Below are 21009 nucleotides of genomic sequence, written 5' to 3' on the forward strand. Positions count from 1 at the left end.
ATGATTAACTCTGTCACTTACAATGTTTCCAAATATCTGGCGTCTGTACTCATCCCTTTAGTTGGCAGCTCAGAACACCACATACAGAACACCATGGACATTGTGGATAAGGTGAGGGATGTCATCATGGAGACTGATGAAACAATGGTCTCTTTTGATGTCACATCACTCTTTACGTGCATTCCTGTTGATGATGCAGTAGAGGTGGTCAGTTTAAAATTAAAATCAGACACCACTCTGAGCAGCAGGACCACGCTTTCCACAGAACAACTGTGTCAACTCTTGAAACTGTGCCTGCAGTCAACCTACTTCACATATGGGGAGCAATATTATAGGCAGAAACATGGGTGTGCTATGGGGTCTCCAGTTTCTCCTATTGTTGCCAACCTGTACATGGAGGAAGTAGAAAAGAGAGCCTTGACGTCCTTTTCAGGGACACCACCAAGTCATTGGTTCAGGTATGTTGACGACACCTGGGTTAAAATTAAATCTCAGGAAGTCCAACATTTTACTGACCACATCAACTCTGTGGATAAACACATCAAGTTCACACGAGAAGATGTAAAAAATGGCAGGTTGGCTTTCTTGGACTGTGAGGTCTCAGTCTCTGATAGAGAACATTTGCAAACTGAGGTGTACCGCAAACCCACCCACACAGACCAGTATTTGCAGTTTGACTCCCATCACCATTTGGAGCACAAGTTAGGAGTCATCAGGACTCTGTATCACAGAGCAGAACAGCGTCCCCACTAGCTCAAAAGCCAGGCAGAAGGAGAAATCCCACACAAGACAGGCTCTAGAGCAATGTGGATATCCTAACTGGGCCTTCCTAAAAGCAGAGAAGAAACCCAAACAGGACTCCAGTCAGCCAACAAGTGAAAAGGAGGAACCCAGACCAGTGGTCATTCCATATGTTGAGGGAGTATCAGAGAAACTGAGACGTTTATTTTCTAAACATAACGTCCCAGTGGCTTTTAAACCCCAAAATACATTACGGCAAAGACTGGTTCATCCCAAAGATCCAGTCCCCCGGCACAAACAGAGTAATGTTGTGTATTCTGTTCAGTGTCAGGAGGGCTGTGATCAGTCTTACATCGGGGAAACAAAACAGCCACTGGCCAAAAGGATGGCCCAGCACAGAAGATCAACATCATCAGGCCAGGACTCTGCGGTCTACACTCATCTCCAGGCCAGCGGTCACTCTTTCAAGGATGAAGATGTTCACATCCTGGATAGAGAGGAACAATGGTTTGAGAGAGGAGTAAAGGAGGCCATCTTTGTGAAAAGAAATCGTCCATCATTAAACAGGGGTGGAGGCCTCCGGGTTCAACTGTCCCCCTCTTACAATGCTGTGATTGCTAGTATCACTCAGCCCTCTGTGAACAGTAAACAGCCATCAGTGTGCTAATGATCCATTGTTAGGCTGATGGTCCTTCTTGAGCATGTGATCAGTTGGTTTTGGTTGTCAGCAGCAAAACTGGTTGATCCACTCTGGGAAGGTGCTATTTAAGAGACTGAGCTGAAAACAGCACCTCAGACTGAAGAAGTCTCTCGGACGAGAGACGAAACGTTTTTACATTTTTTGTTGTTTTGCTTTGTTTTGGTTTTTTTGAATGTCCAGAGGACCAGATTTAACTTTTTTAGAGTTGAGTCCCAGTTGAAGTGCTTCCTGGAGGATCACGCCATCTTAGAGCTATTCCAATCAGGCTTTAAACCTCTCCACTGCACTGAAACTGCCCTATTGAAGGTTTATAATGACATCTTATCCACAGATACCGGTGATTCTGTGCTGCTTGTCCGATTGGACCTTACAGCCGCGTTTGAAACCATCGACCATGAGATCCTCATTGCTAAGTTGGAGAAATGGGCGGGCATCACAGGGTCAGCCCTCAATTTGTTCAGATCTTACCTCACTGACAGATCCTTTTGTGTCTCCATCAAGGATTTTAGTTCTGCAGTGGCAGAGCTTAAATGGGGGGTTCCGCAGGGGTCCATCCTGGGTCCCCTCCTATTCTCTTTATACCTGCTGCCACTTGGTACTATTTTCCAGAAACACAACATACCCTTTCACTTCTACACCGATGATTGTCAAATTTACTTCCCCCTAAGACACAATGGTACATGCTCTATTCAACCTCTGTTCGACTACCTGGTTGACATCAGGGACTGGATGGCTTTAAATTTGCCCAATTTTAAACCTGTGCAGGCAAAAGAAAGCACATTACACCAGTTTTGGCCTCCCTGCACTGGCTACCAGTTCACCTTCGAATCCAGTTTAAAATACTCCTGTTTGTCTACAAATTGCTGAACAATCCCCCCCCCCCCCCCCCATCTCTCTGATTTGCTACAGCCATATGTTCACTATATATAACATAACATATAATATAACATATGTTATCACGTTCACTTCCAGCGAGCTGATGGATGGCAGCTCCCTCCGGCTTCTCTGCAGTCTTTTATCATCAAACTGACCCGTTTTTTCGAACCGGACTAAAGTTGGTCCTCCTTCCAACCGAATTCGGTGTTCAGTGACTCAGAGAGCCGGACGGGACCGTCCAAAAATATATTTTGGTCCAGGACCGGCCGCTCCCACCCCACCGGTCACTCTGAGCGTAACCTGCCGGCCAGGTGACCCCTCGAGCCGGGGAGTCGTCGCACGAAGGTCCGGTGTTTTTTCTCTCTCTCTCTGGACTTCAATGAACTCTTATCTGGACCTTTGTGGTTCTACCTGGTTCCGACAAATATCGCCAGGTGGTATTTCGCTGGTTTTCTGCAGGACTGGCCCTCGTGGTGTCTTCATAGGTGTGGGGGAAGTGTACCTGTGACCCTCGAATTGGACCAGAACCAAACCGAGGTGGCTGTGGGGATTTCGTCTTCAACAGAGCCGGTCTCGGCTTCAGTGAGCAGCCCGTTACTTTTACCGAAGGACTGTCCACCTCCGTGGAATTACTGTGTTCACCTGGAGGAGACGCTCCGGTGCTTTGAAGCGCCGCCGGACCGGAGCAGAACCGCGCCGCCGGACCGGAGCAAAACCGGGCCAGGGATATCTTCAGCCTCTTTGTCTCTCGTGCTGTGGAGCGCCGGAGCCGGACTGGAGCAGAATCGGACCGGACCAGTGTCGACTTCAGCCTCTCTGGTCAGTCTCGTTTTTCACCGGGGGTGCCTCTCGTGCTGTCGGGTGCGGAGGTGTCGTGCAGAGAAGCAGAGGAGCAGCGCTGCGTGGTGCTCGAGAGAAGTTCGGAGTTTGTATCGGAGTTGCTGCAGGCCTCCATCCAAACTCACCTGGAAAATAAGTAATTTTATTCCGGATCACGCTGTTGTCCCCTGTTGATCTGAAATGAGCTAGGACCATGCCTTTCACTTCAGGAGGATTTTCTGGCAGCTCGCTCTGCTATTTGCTGCGAATTATCTGTTTCTGTTTCGGCCTATTGATTCTGGACCCAGCTTTTGTTTCTCATGGGAGCATCCATCCATCTTCACTGGGGGGCCGGAGCCCTCCTCAGTCAAACTCAAACTGCAGTTGGGCCACCTTGTCGGGTTTGTTTGCCCATTTGAACTGTGACGTTTTATGGTCTGAAACTTTTCTGCATCATTCATATTATTGTCACTATTTTCAGTTCTCAGATTATCTGGAGTCACTGAATCTTGTTAATACACCTGAATCTGCCCCATCACTGCAACTTTCACTGTTTTTGGGTTCTGAATGATCACGTCTTCATTAATGTTTCTCATGGTTCGATTATGGGGGCTAATTGTCGCACTGTTAACTCCTGTAATTACACATCAGTCACAAAAAAATCAATAAAATGTCTGATAATAATGTTGTTACTGCTCTCAGGGATTCAACCCAACCCTGGACCCCCCACTAATTACAGCACACCAAATGACTAAGAACGTGTCTGGGCTTCATTTTCTGCATGTAAACGCTCGTAGCCTTCTGAAAAAACTTGATGCTTTGAAAATTCTGATCAGTTCTTCTGGGGCAGATGTTATCTTCGTCTCTAAATCCTGGCTCAACAAATCTGTACTGAATAATGACCTGGCAATCAATGGATTTAACATCTACCGCTGTGATCGTCAAAAAAAAAAAGGGGGGGGGGGGGGGGGCGATGTTTACATCAGAGACTCTCTGGTTGCTAGTCTTGTGTCTTCTAAAACAATTCCAAACCAGTTTGAAGCCTTATCTGTAAACAACACCTTGAATGGAGGCCAGATCTTAACTGTAGTCTGCTGATACCGACCCCCCTCAGCATCACCTGAGGCTCTGTCTGCACTGATGGAATTCCTTGGTAATTTAAAATTTAAAGAGATCCTTTTGGCTGGAGACCTCAACATTGATTGGTGTAAGTCGACCCCCCTCTGTGATAAAGTCAAGGAATGTTGCCTGTCTCTCAATCTTACCCAATTGATTGACTCTCCCACTAGATTAAACAAAAACCATCCTGAAAAATCCTCCATCTTAGACCTATTTCTAACTAATATGCCTCACAAATTCCCTGGTACAGGTGTATTCGCTGATATTTTGAGTGATCATTGTGTGACAGCTGCTTTGAGAGATATTAAACTTCCACCTTCTAAGCCCAGATTAATTAAAAAAAGGGATCTGAAATGTTTTTGTGAACAGTCATTCCTCTGGGATCTGTCTCACTTTGACTGGCATCATATTATGTTAACTGATGATGTGAACTCCGCTTGGAACTATTTTCATAATAGTTTCATTTTTTTCGTGAACAAACATGCTCCTTTTCGTCAGTTCAGAATAAAGGGACGAGACAGTCCCTGGTTTACTCCAGAGCTAGCTGACCTCCTGCACAAGAGAGATCATCTTTGGGCTGCAGCGAGAAAATCTGACTCAGACACTGATTGGTTGAGTTTTCGACAGATGAGGAATAAATGCACAACTGCTGTCAAAGCAGCAAAACACAACTATTTCTTATCTCAGACCTCCAAAAATCTAAATGACCCTAACAGATTCTGGAAAACCATCAAATCTCTCTCAGGCACCCCCCAATCATCTGACCTCCCATCACAACTTCTCCTTAACTCTGTTCCTGTGTCAAATAAGCACAAGATCCAGAACTGTTTCAACAAACATTTTGTTGCTTCTAGTTCTTTATTTGACACAGTTACTAACAGAAAATCAGCCACTTCCCCTAATAACCAAACTTCTACAAATCAAATCCCTCCTACAAGTCAATCCTCAGTTAATCACAGCTTCTCTTTTTCTCCATTCTTGGTCAGTGAGGTCAATAAACTGTTAAAAGATCTTGACCCTAAAAGATCTGCAGGTCCAGATGAACTTCCACCCTATTTCTTAAGGCTGTCTGCTCATATCATCACAGTCCCTGTGACCCACATCTTCAATCTCTCCATAAGACAAAACTCCATCCCAGACACTTGGAAAACAGCCTTTGTTCTTCCTTTGCTGAAGGGAGGAGACCCCACCTCACTGAACAACTATCGACCAATCTCTAAACTCTGCATTTTAGCCAAGGTTCTAGAAAAACTGATAAACTCTCAAATCAAAAATTACCTGGACTCGTTTAACATCTTACCTCCACATCAATCTGGTTTCAGGAAACAACACAGCACAACCACTGCTTCACTGAAGGTTCTTAATGACGTTGGTGAAGCACTGGATGCTAAAGATTATTGTGCTGCACTTTTCTTAGACCTGTCTAAAGCTTTTGACACTGTGGATCATAACATCTTGTGTCATAAACTCTCAGAAATTGGTTTCTCAGAACACACCATTGGTTGGTTCTCTAACTATCTTTCAGACCGGAGGCAATGTGTTCAACATAATGGTACTTCCTCCAGTTATTTAACAGTCAACAATGGTGTACCACAAGGCTCAGTCTTAGGACCCACCCTCTTTACAATCTACATACATAATGTAGGTAAAAACATCCCTAATGCATCCATACATTTCTATGCTGATGACACAGTTGTTTATTGTCGAGCTAAAACTGTTGCTAAGGCTTTCCAGCTTTTGAATTCTGCATTCAACATCATCCAGACTGATTTGTTCCGCCTCGAACTTGTCCTAAATGCCAACAAAACCAAAGGGATGCTTTTTTCAAATAGGAAGTTGGTCCCAGCAGTTCTTCCTCTGATTTTATCCTCAAATGGTGTCCCCACTGAGTTTGTTGATTCCTATAAATATTTGGGTATCTTGGTCGACTCACATCTTTCTTTTAAGCTCCATGTGGAAAACTTGGTAAAGAAACTGAAAGTTAAACTAGGTTTCTTTTTCATAAACAAATCCTGTCTAACCCTGAATGCTAGAAAACACCTTGTATCTGTGACTTTCCTTCCCTCAATTGATTATGGTGACATTGTTTACATGAACGCTCCTACAAGAACCCTGCAGATGTTGGATGCTGTCTATCATGGTGCACTAAGATTCATAACTGGCTGTGATTATCGTACCCACAACTGCACCCTGTATTCACTGGTTAACTGGACATCATTAACTTCACGCAGACTCTCTCACGGGTACATTTTCATCTTTAAATCACTTCTTGGTCTGCTACCTTCTTACATCTCCTCTTACATGTCTCTGCGTGAGTGCAGCTACGGAGTGCGCTCTCAGGACATTATTGCCTGCAGTGTTCCCTCAATGAGGACTGAACTAGGCAAAAGGGCCTTCTCCTACTCCGCTCCTGTTTCCTGGAATATCTTACAAAAAGATTTGAAGCTCTCGGCCTTGACCTCTCTAAGTGGCTTTAAGAATCTGTTGGGACTCCTGGCAGGGACCAATGCAGACATGTTCCTGTTTTTAGTTTTCTACATTCGCCTTAGAATCTAGCTGTTTTTTTGTTACCTTTTCCTTTTAGCCATCTTATTTGTAAAAAAAAAAAAAAAAACAACTTGTATTATGACTTTTTATAATTGTTTATTGTTGTTGCTGTTGTCCATTGTTGTCATCTTTCTTTGTTGAAATCAGGTCTCTCTTATAAATGAGTCCTCGAGGCTCAATGGGATTTACCTGTCTAAATAAAGGTTGATTGATATGTCCCACCACGTTCCCTGAGGTCAGCGGACCAGTTGCTCCTCACAGTTCCAGGAACTCGTCTTAAGCGCAGAGGTGACAGGGCCTTCTCTGTAGCAGGCCCAAGACTTTGGAACGAGTTATCTCTGCTTGTCCGACAGGCCCCCTCCCTCTCGGTTTTCAAATCCTGTTTAAAAACCCACTACTATTCAGTAGCTTTCAACACCAGACGATCTGTGTTTTGACCCTGTTTGCTTCACACAGGTTAGTCATCATATGTATTATCTGCATCGTTTTTATGTCTATATTTTGATTTACTTCATTTTGTATATTGCTTTGTGCGTTACCTGTTGTTCTGTCTGTACAGCACTTTGGTTGACCGTGTCGCTGTTTTAAGTGCTCTATAAATAAAATGGTATGGTATGGTAACATGGAAGGCATTGGCAAAAATGGAACCATTAAACAAAGACAGTGAGTGGAGTGACAGTGAAGCCTGTCAAGGAGAAAAAGATGCAGAACGAGAGAAAGAAGACACGGAAGATGAGGGCAGTGCCAGCTTAGAATCCATGGCTGGCCAGTCAGGAGCCATCTATAAGCCACTGAGAATGGGGCAAAGAAAAGGGCAAAAGAAAATAGTGTAAGTGTTTGATGTGTATAAAGTTTCAGAAAAAGTGGCTAGGAATCTGACATGGGAACCGGTGCAGGCAAGCGATGGGCGTCGGACATACATACCCGAAGCTGGCCAAAATCCTTATGACATTCCATCAGTATGGACAGACAGGTTGAATTGAGGGTTTTCGTTAGTTGTCATTTACAATCATCAACAGTAAAATAAATAAACATTTGAAATATATCAGTCTGTGTGTAATGAATGAATATAATATACAAGTTTCACTTTTTGAATGAAATTACTAAAAATAAATAAACTTTTTCATGATATCCTAATTTTAAGACCCGAACCTGTATACCATAATTGTCGGTATAAAAGTCACTACTTTTTTTCTCACACTTTGTACCCCGCCATTTATATGCAGGAGCATCTTATTTATGTTTTTTTTTTCATAATTTTCAAAATGTATATTTTTACATTTTATTATGAAAGACTTCCTGACGTCTCTCTGTAGTTTCCTGCCACTGAGTAACATTTTCCTTTGACAGAGCTGGGCGCTCCAGGCTCCCAGCACCCCACCCCTCATGGGTGTAGGCATTTCTTACACAGACGGAATGCCCTCAGGTAATCAGATGTACAAGGCCTGTCACTGCCCAATCTGTTATGGAAGCACAATCCATATTGTCTGTTCATTTGCACATGTGCTAAAAAGAATTCTTACAGGTCGCACGGCCATTGTTAATGAATAAGAACTGTCTTAAATTACTTGGAAAAGTATGTGCTCTATCTTCGCCTATCTTCAAGTTGCTAATTTACGCCACTCGAATTTCCGTTAAAATCATTGACATATTTATGTCATTGGTTAAGATGATATGCTAAGCATTGGGCTGAATGAAAAAACCCTGAAAGATACAGAATGAATTATTTCCATGGTAAAACAGCGCAGCTCAGTGGTGAAACTGCATATCATTTTAACCAATGACGTAAATATGTCAGGGATTTTAACGGAAATACGAGTGGCGTAAATTAGCAACCTGAAGATCAGCGGAGATAGAGCACGTACTTTTGTCACAAATCACCCTTGAAACTTTTTTCGTACATTCCATCTTGCCTGGACTCTCTTTTTCATTTCTTTACCACACTCCCCTTTTTCCTGGACAGTGGTCCCCAAGTACTTGAAGCCCTGCACCTTTGTGACCACTGCTCCTTGTAGCCTCACTGTTCCACCAGCCTCCCTCTCATTCACACACATGTACTCTGTCTTACTACATCTGACTTTGATTCCTCTTCTTTCAAGTGCATAACTCTACCTCTCCAAGTTCTTTTCCACCTGTTGGGCAGCTGTGGCTGAGTGGTTAGAGCAGTCGTCCTCCAATGCAAGAGTTGGGGGTTCGAACCCCACAGCAGTCACATGCTGAAGTGTCCCTGGGCAAGACACTGAACCCCTTGTTGCCTCTGATGTGTGTCCCATCAGTGTATGAATGTGATAAATCACTGATTAGTCTCTTTAGAATGATTTGTTCAATTAGCTTTGTAGAGATCTAGTAGAGTGCTGTATGAATGGGTAAATGAGGGCACAGATTGTAGTCTAAAGCGCTTTGAGTGTCTCAATAAGATAGAAAGGCGCTATATAAGTACAGTCCATTTACCATTTACCTGTTCCCCCCACAGATCATAATGTCATCTGCAAACATCATAGTCCATGCGGATTCTTGTCTGACCTCATCTGTTAGACGGTCCATCACCAGAGCAAACAAGAAGGGGCTCAGAGCCAAGACTTGATTCTCTCCCACCTCCACCTTGAAGCTATCTGTCACTCCTGTACCAGTCTAACATGTACTGTTGTCCTCATACATGTCCTGTACCAGTCTAACATACTTTTCTGCCACTCCAGATTTCCTGATGCAATACCACACCTATTCCCTTGGTACACTGTCATACAATTTTTCTAAATCCACAAAGACACAATGGAGTTCTTTCTGACCCTCTCTGTACTTCTCCATCAGCATTCTTAAAGCAAAGATGGCATCTGTGGTGCTCTTTCTTGGCATGAAACCATACTGCTACTCACAGTCACTTCACATCTAAGTCTTGCTTCCACAACTCTCTCCCAGATCTTCATCATGTGACTAATCAACTTAATTCCCCTGTAGTTGCTACAACTCTGTACATCACCCTTGTTCTTAAAAATGGGCACCAACACACTTCTCCATTCCTGAGGCATTTTCTCACCCTCTCTCCAAGACATTTCCAAACATCCACTGGTATGATCTTTCCCACTTCCTGGTCTACAGTTTATATGACCTCTACTCTTCTTTCTCTTACATTCTCTTCATTCATTAGCTGCTCAAAATACTGTCCATCTTCCCAACCCACTCTCCTCACTTGTTAGAACATTCGGAGTCCTATCTTTAATAGCCTAACCTGCTGCAAATCATTTCCAGCCTGATCCATCTGCCTCGCCAATCGGTGCAAGTCCTTCTCAACCACTTTAGTGTGCAGCCTCCCATTCAACTCATTATACGTATTCTGCTTTGTCTTTAAAACTTCCCTCTTTGCTCTACTTCCCATCTCCTTATATTCCTGTCTCCTCTCTTCAGTCCTCTCACTGTCATATTTCTTCTTGGCAAATCTCTTTCATTGAATGGCGTCCTGCACTTCACTATTCCACCACCAGGTTTCCTTATCATCCATTCTCTGTCCAGATGACACAAGTACCTTCCTACCGGGCATGCCCATGGAAAGATAATTTTTTATGACCGCATACGAGTACTCTGTGTCGCACAATAAACTGTCCAGCGACAGTTTTTTTTTGTATGCGACACCAATGTATTAAATTCCCCTTCTTAATCCGTGGTCTGGTTTAATGGCCTTTTCTTTTCTTTTTTTCCAAGAGGCAAGCAATCTCTTCCTCCTCATCTTTTGACACCATGGTTGAAATTGTGAGAAATGATAGCATTTGTCACGAGCAAATTGAGATCAGGCCTAGCGTGGCTGCGGGAGTGTCTGGAAATTTTCCGGTGGGCCAGTCCAATGTGTGGGCTGCAGGGCCAGCATTCTGTTTTTTTTTTTTTAGAACTTTTTATTAACAAAATATAAACATAGAACACCACTGCCGCTTACTACCAGCTCTTGGTTTTTTTTTTTTTTGCAACCTGTCAATCAGTCCAGTAGGCATGTCAGCAAATGACCAATCAGTGAACTCAATTTGTCCGAAAGGCAAACACCGCTTGCCTGCAGAGCTGGCTGCAGCCGGTCAGGGTGTATGCTTGAGTATGAAGTCTCAACCATCTGCGGACAGTGCACACAGTTTCCATGCGAACTGAGGTCCGACTGAGTCTGTGTGAGCCTTTATAGGTCACTCTGTGTTACTCCCTCTTTTGGAAATAAGTGTTGACTACAGTCATTTCTATTCTCTTGGCAAAATCCACCACCATCTGTCCTTCCTGGTTTCTTTTCTTAACACCAAACCTACCCATCACTTCCTCATCCCCTCTGCTTCCTTTACCAACATGTCCATTCATGTCAGCGCAGATCATAACTCTCTCCTCCCTGGGAATACTCTCTATCACTTCATCCAGATCCTCCCAAAATGTATCTTTCTCCTCCACATCACATCCAACCTGTGGAGCATAACCACTCACGATGTTTAGCATCAGACCTTCTACTTCTACCTTCTACCTTCAGGCACATCAGCCTATTTGACACTCTTTTCATCTCCACTATTTTCTTTGCCAACTCTTCCTCTGGACCACCCCAAAGGCATTCCTCTTTCCATCCACACCATGGTAAAACAGTTTAAATCCTGCTCCAATGCTGCAAGCCTTGCTGCCCTTCCACTTGGTCTCTTGGACACATAAAACATCTACCTTCCTTCTCTGTATCATGTCAGCCAGCTTGCTACCTTTGCCTGACATTGTCCCCACATTTAGAGTTGCAACCCTCAGTCCTACATTCTTCACTTTCCTCTTCTCCCTCTGTCTCCTGACACGTTTCCCTCCTCATGGTTTTCGACTAATGGTTACACAATTTCTGCCAGCACCCCGTTTGTCGACAGCACCAGTGTTGATTGCAGTTAACTTGGGCCTCGACCGATCCAGAATGATAATGCTTAGATGAACTCATTAATTTTGGGAAAAAAGTGTTTTACATCAGATGTTGTTCCTGACACATCCCTCACCATTTACCCAGACTTGGGGCAGGCACAAAATATATACTGGCTTGTGCTCCTTAGTGGGGTTGGTTTCACAGTGATATATATAAAAAATAAAATAAAATAAAAAAATCTGTAGAGACTAACCTCTGCATTCAGGTTGTCAGCCAGGCTGCTTAGGAACTGACTCTCAATGGGATTCTGTTGGGTCAGCAGAGTCAGATAATGACTCAGCTTGTCATGGGTAGTGATGATAGTGCCTTCTCCAAACTTATCGAACTGGGGTCGACCCGCTCGGCCGAAAATCTGCATAACATCCAGGATACCAAGATCCACAAAAGCACCACGCTTTGCATCATAAATTTGTGTTCCCTGTTAAAAACAGAACATTTAAACAGTGAGGACCTCCAATTAAACAGGACTTGAACGAACAAATATATATATTTTCATTCAACCTTTATTTAAACAGATAAATCACATTGAGCCTCGAAGACTCATTTACAAGTGAGACCTGTTTGGACAGACAAAAACAGTGGTTAACTGGACACATGTAGGAGTTGGAGGTGAAAAAATTCCTATCAGACTTTTTTCTTGGCTGAGAAAAACCTCTAATATTGAAAAAACACCTCGCACAAACAAGCACATATTTACGTAGACATTCTGCAATAGAGCAGAGCAGGAAGAAGGAAGAGACGAGAGCGGTTAACAACGTCTACAGATGCTCTCGAGGTCACTGTAATCAGTCAATGTCCTCCGGTAAGATCCATAAACATTCTCGAGGTATGTCGAGGAATGGCCAAGAATAACCCCTGAGAATCGAGAGTCCTGAAATGATGATACAAAGTTTTTTCAGCGGGGTTTCATCTGGTTATCAGTTGGAAATTCCTCAGGGAGGGGGTGGTGAACGTCAGATCACATTTTTTCTCCAGGCAAAATTCAGATAAGGTGGCCTTCAAGGCCAGCCAAGGCGACCAAAATTTAGATAAACACACAGTTGTTTTGGGGACAAGCAGAATTTAATGACATCTACCATGAGTCTGTGTTTGGTCCACTTGGTTCCGAAATGTCTAAAATAACATGGCCACACCGATGGAACATGACTGAGTAAAAATTCCCAAGATCTGATCCATTCAGCCCAAAGCATTTGAGTCCGGGTACTCGAGATATGAAACCAAACCATCATAAAGGCAAGCAGCGTGATAGGGTCCAAATTTGCTGCTGACGACTTCCTTGATTGTAGATAAAAACCAGCACCAGCTGAATCCAAAAAGTAGGAACCAGTTATGCGTCCTTAAAATCCACAGATGGCAGCAGAGATAGACACATCATCAAGTCTTCCAGTCGATGAGATATCCAGCTGCGTACGTGCCAACAGGGCAAATCGGCTCGCCTAAAGCCTGTCTTCTCTTCAAAGAAATGGTGTAAATTGAGTTGAGGGACCAACTGGTCAAAACAAGCCCATGATTATGGTTCGGAAGAAATGCAAGAGAGTCTCAGAAGCAGTTTCACAGACAGACAAAGCAGCAAAGCGGAGAGGGAGGGAGGGAAGCATCCGATCTAGGCTTGAGCAAGTGGTGAAGTGACATATATTACATAATACATATATTACTTGTACATATATTATGACATAACTAATATGTGAACTGAATGCTGTCATTTATTTCCTTTCACACTTTGTCTGTTCCAAGCTATGGCTTGAAGTGTTTTGTGAAAGTGCCTTTAGGTTGACAACCCCTGCAAGCTCACATTAAACGTATAGTATAATTAAAGCAATTTTGCAAAAAAAAAAAACCAGAAGACTAATTTTAGGCACCTTTATAATGACTGCATGAGCTGGCAGGTTTACTCCCCAGGCCAGGGTGGCAGTGCAGACCAAAACCTTGAGATGGCCTTTAGAAAACAGGCTCTCCATCAAGCTTCGGTCAGACCTCAGCATCCCAGCATGATGGATCCCAAAGCCTTCTGGGAACATTTCCTTCATCTGTTTGTTTCTAGAGCGTTGGATCTGGAAGACATGGTCAGAATGGTTGTTGGAAACAAAAACAAAAACAGCAGTTTCACATTTACAACATGTACCTTATTTTCCAACGTACAAGTCGCATCAGTCAAAATATGTCTAAAAAAGTGGGAAAACCCATAAATATGTCGCTTTGCCATTAAAAACGGATTCCAAAAAAGTTGGGACACTAAACAAATTGTGAATAAAAACTGAATGCAATGATGTGGAGATGGCAAATGTCAATATTTTATTCGGAATATAACATAAATGACAGATCAAAAGTTTAATCTGAGTAAATGTAACATTTTAAAGGAAAAATATGTTGATTCAAAATTTCACAGTGTCAACAAACCCAAAAAAGTTGGGACAAGTAGCAATAAGTGGCTGGCAAAAGGAAATTGAGCATATAACGAACAGCTGGAAGACCAATTAACACTAATTAGGTCAATTGACAACATGATTGGGTATAAAAAGAGCTTCTCAGAGTGTCAGTGTCTCTCAGAAGCCAAGATGGTAAGAGGATCACCAATTCCACCATTGTTGCGAAGAAAGATAGTGCAACAATACCAGAATGGTGTTACCCAGCGTAAAATAGCAAAGACTTTTAAGTTATCATCATCAACCGTGCATAACATCATCAAAAGATTCAGAGAATCTGGAACAATCGCTGTGAGTAAGGGTCAAGGCCGTAAAACCCTACTGGATGTTGGTGATCTCCGGGTCCTTAAACGTCACTGCACCTCAAACAGGAATGCCACTGTCAAGGAAATAACAGAATGGGCTCAGGAATACTTCCAGAAAGCATTGTCAGTGAACACAATCCACCGTGCCATCCGTCGTTGCCAGCTGAAACTCTACAGTGCAAAGAGGAAGCCATTTCTAAACAAGCTCCACAAGCTCAAACGTTTGCACTGGGCCAGGGGTCATTTAAAATGGAGTGTGGCAAAATGGAAGACTGTTCTGTGGTCAGATGAGTCACGATTTGAAGTTCTTTATGGAACACTGGGGTGCCATGTCATCCGGACCAGAGAGGACAAGGATAGCCCAAGTTGTTATCAATGCTCCGTTCAGAAGCCTGCAACACTGATGGTATGGGGTTGCATGAGCGCTTGTGGCATGGGCAGCTTGCATGTCTGGAAAGGCACCATTAATGTAGAGAACTATGTTCAGGTTCAAGAACAACATATGCTCCCATCTAGACGTCATCTCTTTCAGGGAAGACCCTGCATTTTTCAACATGATAATGCCAGACCATATTCTGCAACAATCACAACATCATGGCTACGTAGGAGAAGGATCCGAGTACTGAAATGGCCAGCCTGCAGTCCAGATCTTTCACCTATAGAGAACATTTGGCGCATCATAAAGAGGAAAGTGCGACAAAGAAGGCCCAAGACGATTGAACAGTTAGAGGCCTGTATTAGACATGAATGGGAGAGCATTCCTATTTCTAAACTTGAGAAACTGGTCTCCTTTGTCCCCAGACATCTGTTGAGTGTTGTAAGAAGAAGGGGGGATGCCACACAGTGGTAAAAATGGACTTGTCCCAACTTTTTTGGGATTTGTTGACGCCATGAAATTTGGAAACAACAGATTTTTCCTTTAAAATGATACAATCTCTCAGTTTAAACTTTTGATCTGTGATTTGTGTTATATTCTGAATAAAATATTAGATGTTGGCACCTCCACATCATTGCATTAAGTTTTTATTCACAATTTGTTTAGTGTCCCAACTTTTTTTAATCCGGTTTGTAAGTATTTGAACACCCTGCGACTTTGCAAGTTCTCCCACTTAGAAATCATGGAGCGGTCTGAAATTTTCATCTTAGGTGCATGTCCAATGTGAGAGACATAATCTAAAAAAAATTTTAAAAAAATCGGAAATCACAATGTATGATTTTTTAAAATAATTTATTTCTGTGTTACTGCTGCAAATTATTTGAACACCAGTCAATCAGCAACAATTCTGGCCCTCAAAGACCTGTTAGCCCACCTCTAAGAAGTCCACCTCCACTACACTTATTATTATAATTATTATTCTAAATTAGAAGCACCTGTTTGAGGTTGTTAGCTGCATAAAAACACCTGTCCACTTCACACAATCAGTAAGACTCCAACTACTAACATGTCTAAGACCAAAGAGCTGTCCAAAGACACCAGAGACAAAATTGTAGACCTCCACAAGGCTGGAAAGGGCTACGGAGCAATTGCCAGGCAGCTTGGTGAAAAAAGATCAACTGTTGGAGTAAATATTAGAAAATGGAAGAAGCTAAACATGACTGTCAATCTCCCTCGGACTGGGGCTCCATGCAAGATCTCACCTTGTGGCATATCATTGATTGTAAGAAAGGTGGAGAATCAGTCCAGAACTACATGGAAGGAGCTGGTCAATGACCTGAAGAGAGCTGGCACCACTGTTTCCAATGTTACTGTGGGTATATACACTAAGACGTCATAGTTTAAAATCATGCATGGCACGGAAGGTTCCCCTGCTTAAATCAGCGCACATCCAGGCCCGTCTTAAGTTTGCCCATGACCATTTGGATGATCCAGAGGAGTCATGGGAGAAAGTTATGTGGTCAGATGAGACCAAAATAGAACTTTTTGGTCTTAATTCCACTCGCCTCAGTTAGAGCATTGAAGATGGTTCGTAGCTGGGTCTTCCAACATGACAATGACCTGAATCACACAGCCAGGATAATCAAGGAGTGGCTCCGTAAGAAGCATATCAAGGTTCTGGAGTGGCCTAGCCAGTTTCCAGACCTAAACCCTATATAAAATCTTTGGAGGGAGCTCAGACTCTGTTTCTCAGCAACAGCCCAGAAACCTGGCTGATCTAGAGAAGATCTGTGTGGAGGAATGGCCCAAAATCCTGCTGCAGTGTGTGCAAACCTGGTGAAAAACTACAGGAAATGTTTGACCTGTGTAACTGCAAACAAAGGCTACTGTGCCAAATATTAACATTGAACATATGAACGCATCCCACGAAGACAGAAGGGAAGGAAAAGGAACAAACACATCCAAGAAGCTCTCCAAACATGTGGATATCCTAACTGGGCTTTTGTCAAGTCAGCGAGGAAATCTACAAAACACACCAATAAACAGAATAAGGACAACAACAGACGTAAAAACATTGTCATCCCTTATGTTGCTGGAGTATCAGAGAAATTCAGAAGGATTTTCAACAAACACAACATCCCAGTACATTTCAAACCCAGCAGGACTCTCCAACAGAGGCTGGTCCACCTCAAGGACAAAACACCCATGCACAAACAGAGTGGTGTAGTGTATGCGGTCCAATGCAGCGAGGACTGTCCAGACCTCTACAATGGAGAAACTAAACAGCCTATTCACAGACGCATTTTGTTATATTACGAATAAAATATTGACATTTGCCATCTCCACATCATTGCATTCAGTTTTTATTCACAATTTGCTTAGTGTCCCAACTTTTTTGGAATCCGGTTTGTATTTTCCTCACTGTAAATACCTAAAAACAATTATTTGTTTGCTCGACTTTATAGTACAGGTGTGTCTCAGTCAAACATTTGTTCAATTAAAGGACTAACAGTCAAATCAGCTGTATTTCAAAAGTATTCGCTGCCTCGGTGCTCCAGGAGCGAGCAGAGGGAGGAAAAAAATGGAAGTAGGAACGCTGCTCATTTCTTCGAATTTTTTTTTAAAAAAGCACCTAAAACAAATATTTGTTTGCTCGAAATTATAGCAAAGGTGTGTCTCTGTTGAACTTTTACTTAATAAATGCACTTTAATGTTCAAATTAGCTGCATCGCCGGGGCAGTGAAGCTGGTTTGACGTTTGCTCCAAGCAGCGAGCAGAACAAAGCTGGAAGACTATGGCAAGCCAATTGTGTCATGGTAAAGATGATCAGTCATGTAGGACATGGTAAATTCAAAAAAGTTCAAGGCACAAACAATAAAGTATAAATAAAGTCCAGTTATTTTTTACTTGAAATTTTTTGAATTTGTCATTATAGCCACTTTTACCTATTACATGATGCAATGGCATGCCTTACTGCTACTACTACTCTACTGCCATCAAGTGGCTGAAAATGCTACTGTTCAATTTTTTTCAGTCAGAATGAATGAAAACGGTCTTATCTCAGTCAAAAATTGGTTTATAAATATGGGAAAAAATCCATAAATACGGCCTATAAGTCGCAGGTAGGAATGCGCAATATATACGGTATACGGTAGAAACGATCGAAATTTAACGTACGATAGAGATCTGTCTTCTACCGGCTAACCGCAGTAATCTGTGTCTGAAGTAAAATCAGAGTTGTCAGTTTAATCGTTACTTTTGTTTGTTGAAAACTGTGCATAAGTGGTGTTCAAATGTAAAATCAGAGCTGTCAGATTTAATCGTTACTTTTTTTTAGTTGAAAACTGTGCGCAAGTGGCACTAAAGTCTTTTCTTCGAGAGCTAAGTAGCGAAGCTACAAGCTAACTACAGCCAGCTTGCCGTAGTGTTGCCATATTCGGACGCATGCGCAAAACGCTGTGTTCCGTCGAAAGGTTTTTTTTTCCATCGAAAGTTAAAGTAAGCATTGGTCAGCTTTAGAGAAACCTGCTCTCTGATCTGTGAAAAGAACGCTGTGTTGTGTGATTTTCCTGCGAGACCCTCTGGACAAAGCCACAGACTCATTTTGTGTCAGCTCTCCATTAAAGCGGAAGGAGTCGCCCACTAGAGGTTTGGAGGGTGAAGTGTTTCAGTGTAAAATGCTGCTCTGTTGCTGTTCATTTCTTAAGTAAGACTGGAAACTGTTAAGAGTTAACAACATATTCTTTTGTTTAAAACATATGGCTAAAACTACATTTTATATATTTTACACTGTTTGGCACTACAAGAAAGAAGCCCAATACTTGATTTGTTTATTATTTTAAAACTCTGGACCTAGTAGTGGAATTTTCTTAATTCAATATATATGATGGCAAAAGGACACCATATGCTTTTTTTTAGCAAGCTTTATACCAAAATCATATTGCAATATATATCGTTATCGCCACCCTTCACAATACATATCGTGATATGAATTTTATGCCATATCGCACATTCCTAGTCGCAGGGCATGCAAATTATGCACAAAAAAAGAGTGATTTATACAGCTAAAAGCATGGTAATATTGTTTTTCTGCTGTCACTTACCTAAATATAAATTTATAAAATATATAATGAGCCTGTGAACATATATTTCTGTATCTTAGGTCAACACAAACATAAAACTATCAACCAAACCATGTGCACGACCAAAAAGTTAAAATGTGTTGATTTGCTGTGGAAGTTTTACATTTAAATCTAAATTAAAGCTGCAAGCAGCGTTGGAGGCCCTCGCAGGAAAGCGCCGCTCCGGCCTTACGGCGACCGGGGGAGCTCCAGCTAGTCCACCCAGTCGCCATCATGAACGTGCTCGTGTCAATCACACACACGTTCACTATGGGGCGCATTTCTTGAGTCTTCGACATCGCCTTCTGTCCATGTTGTTACTGGTCCATCTGCAGGTCTTACAAATATAGGCGAAATCTGACCTTCCAGACATGAGTTATGGTGACTTCTTGTTTTGTTGCGAATGTTTGACAAGCACTTCCTTTATGGTTTTCAACATGTCATGTGTGGTAATCAACAGTTAGCGAAAAAAGTTTCATGCTAACATCTTACACAGTGCGAAGCTGGAAGTGTCATCTAATAATTGACAGTTTTTCTCTGAGTAGGTGGGGCTTAAGTGATGTCATGAATCAACAATACCAATGTGTCTACAAGTGCTCACTGATGAAGCACAAAAACTCAGGTTCAGATTGGATGACATAACACTGAGATATAACTGTTGGAATAATCTAGGGGGCGCTCTTGAGACCAATGTTAAAGAACAATATCAATGTGTCTATAAGTGTTCACTGATCACGCACATAAAATCTGGTACATATTGGATGATATTTCACTGAGATATAACTGTTGGAATAATCTAGGGGGCGCACTGGAGTCAAAAGTTAAACAACAATACCAGTGTGTGTATAAGTGCTCACTAATGACATACCCAAAATCTGGCCTAGATCGGATGATATTTCACTGAGATTTAATTCTTGGAATAATCTAGGGGGCGCACTTGAGTCATACAGTATGTTAACCCACAATATAAGTGTGTCTTGACGTGGTCAATGATTATGCAAAAAAATTCTGGTTCAGATTGGATGACGTATCACTGATATACAACTGTTGGAATAATATAGGGGCACACTTGAGTCAAATGTTGAACAATATCAATGTGTCTATAAGTGCTCACTGATCATGCACATAAAATCTGGTACTTATTGGATGACATTTCACTGAGATATAACTGTTGGAATAATCTAGGGGGTGCACTGGAGTCAAAAGTTAAACAACAATACTAGTGTGTGTAGAAGTGCTCACTAATGACATACCCAAAATCTGGCCTAGATCAAATGATATTTCACTGAGATATAACCCTTGGAATAATGTATGGGGCGCACTTGAGTCATATGTTAAACCACAATATCATTGTGTCTCGACATGATCACTGATAATGCAAAAAAATGCCTGCGCTGCCCCCCTGGCGGAAACGTCGTCGTTACCGCGGTAAACGTGGAGGACAGCTAGTGAAACTAATGATCTGCCTGGCCCATTCTACATCCATTTCTCAGACAAGAAATTGATTATTTCTGTCTTTCGCTGTGCCTTGGCGTTTCCTGGATACCGTTGACAGCTGCCTGCTACATGTCACCAGCCTGGATGTGGGTGTTCGCCCCCACCCCTCCTGCTTCTCTCGGCTCCACCGGCGCGGAGTGAACCTGCAGAGCCTGAAGACGCTGCCCCGGGCCCTAGCGCCCTTCAGCTTACATGCTGCAGTTTCTGCCAGGATTGGCCTGGTGAACGCCAGATCTCTGACAAACAAAACTGTCATTCTGCGGGACTTTTTCAGTTCCCGTCATTTGGATTTGCTCTGCATCACAGAGACCTGGGTTGAGGCTGATGATTCCAGTGTTTTTGTTGAACTTCTACCAGACGGCTGCTCTTATCTAAGCTCCCCTCGGATGTCAGGCCGTGGAGGAGGAATGGCGGTGGTTTATAAAAACAACTTTAAATGCAAGCAGTGCTCTGCACCGTCTTCATTCTCCAGCTTTGAGGTGACTTTATTTGAGGTGGGTCGCTCAGACCCTGCGCTGTGCGCTGTCATCTACAGAGCCCCTAAATATAATAAGGATTTCTTGAATGACTTTTCTG

At 42.6% G+C, this 21009-nt stretch overlaps 1 protein-coding gene across 1 annotated transcript in view; it reads right to left on the reverse strand.

Moving 5' to 3' along the window:
- Nucleotides 1-21009, reverse strand: part of LOC119410439 (activating signal cointegrator 1 complex subunit 3) — a gene marked incomplete in the record, with an annotated part of 282415 nt that overhangs the window by 174933 nt on the left and 86473 nt on the right. Inside the window, 2 exon segments of the mRNA XM_037677348.1 lie at nt 11905-12129; nt 13571-13762. Of these exon segments, the coding sequence (XP_037533276.1) occupies nt 11905-12129; nt 13571-13762 (417 nt within the window).

This window comes from Nematolebias whitei, chromosome 5 (assembly GCF_014905685.2).
Source record: "Nematolebias whitei isolate Nwh7 chromosome 5, NemWhi1, whole genome shotgun sequence".
In the NCBI taxonomy this organism is placed as follows: domain Eukaryota; kingdom Metazoa; phylum Chordata; class Actinopteri; order Cyprinodontiformes; family Rivulidae; genus Nematolebias; species Nematolebias whitei.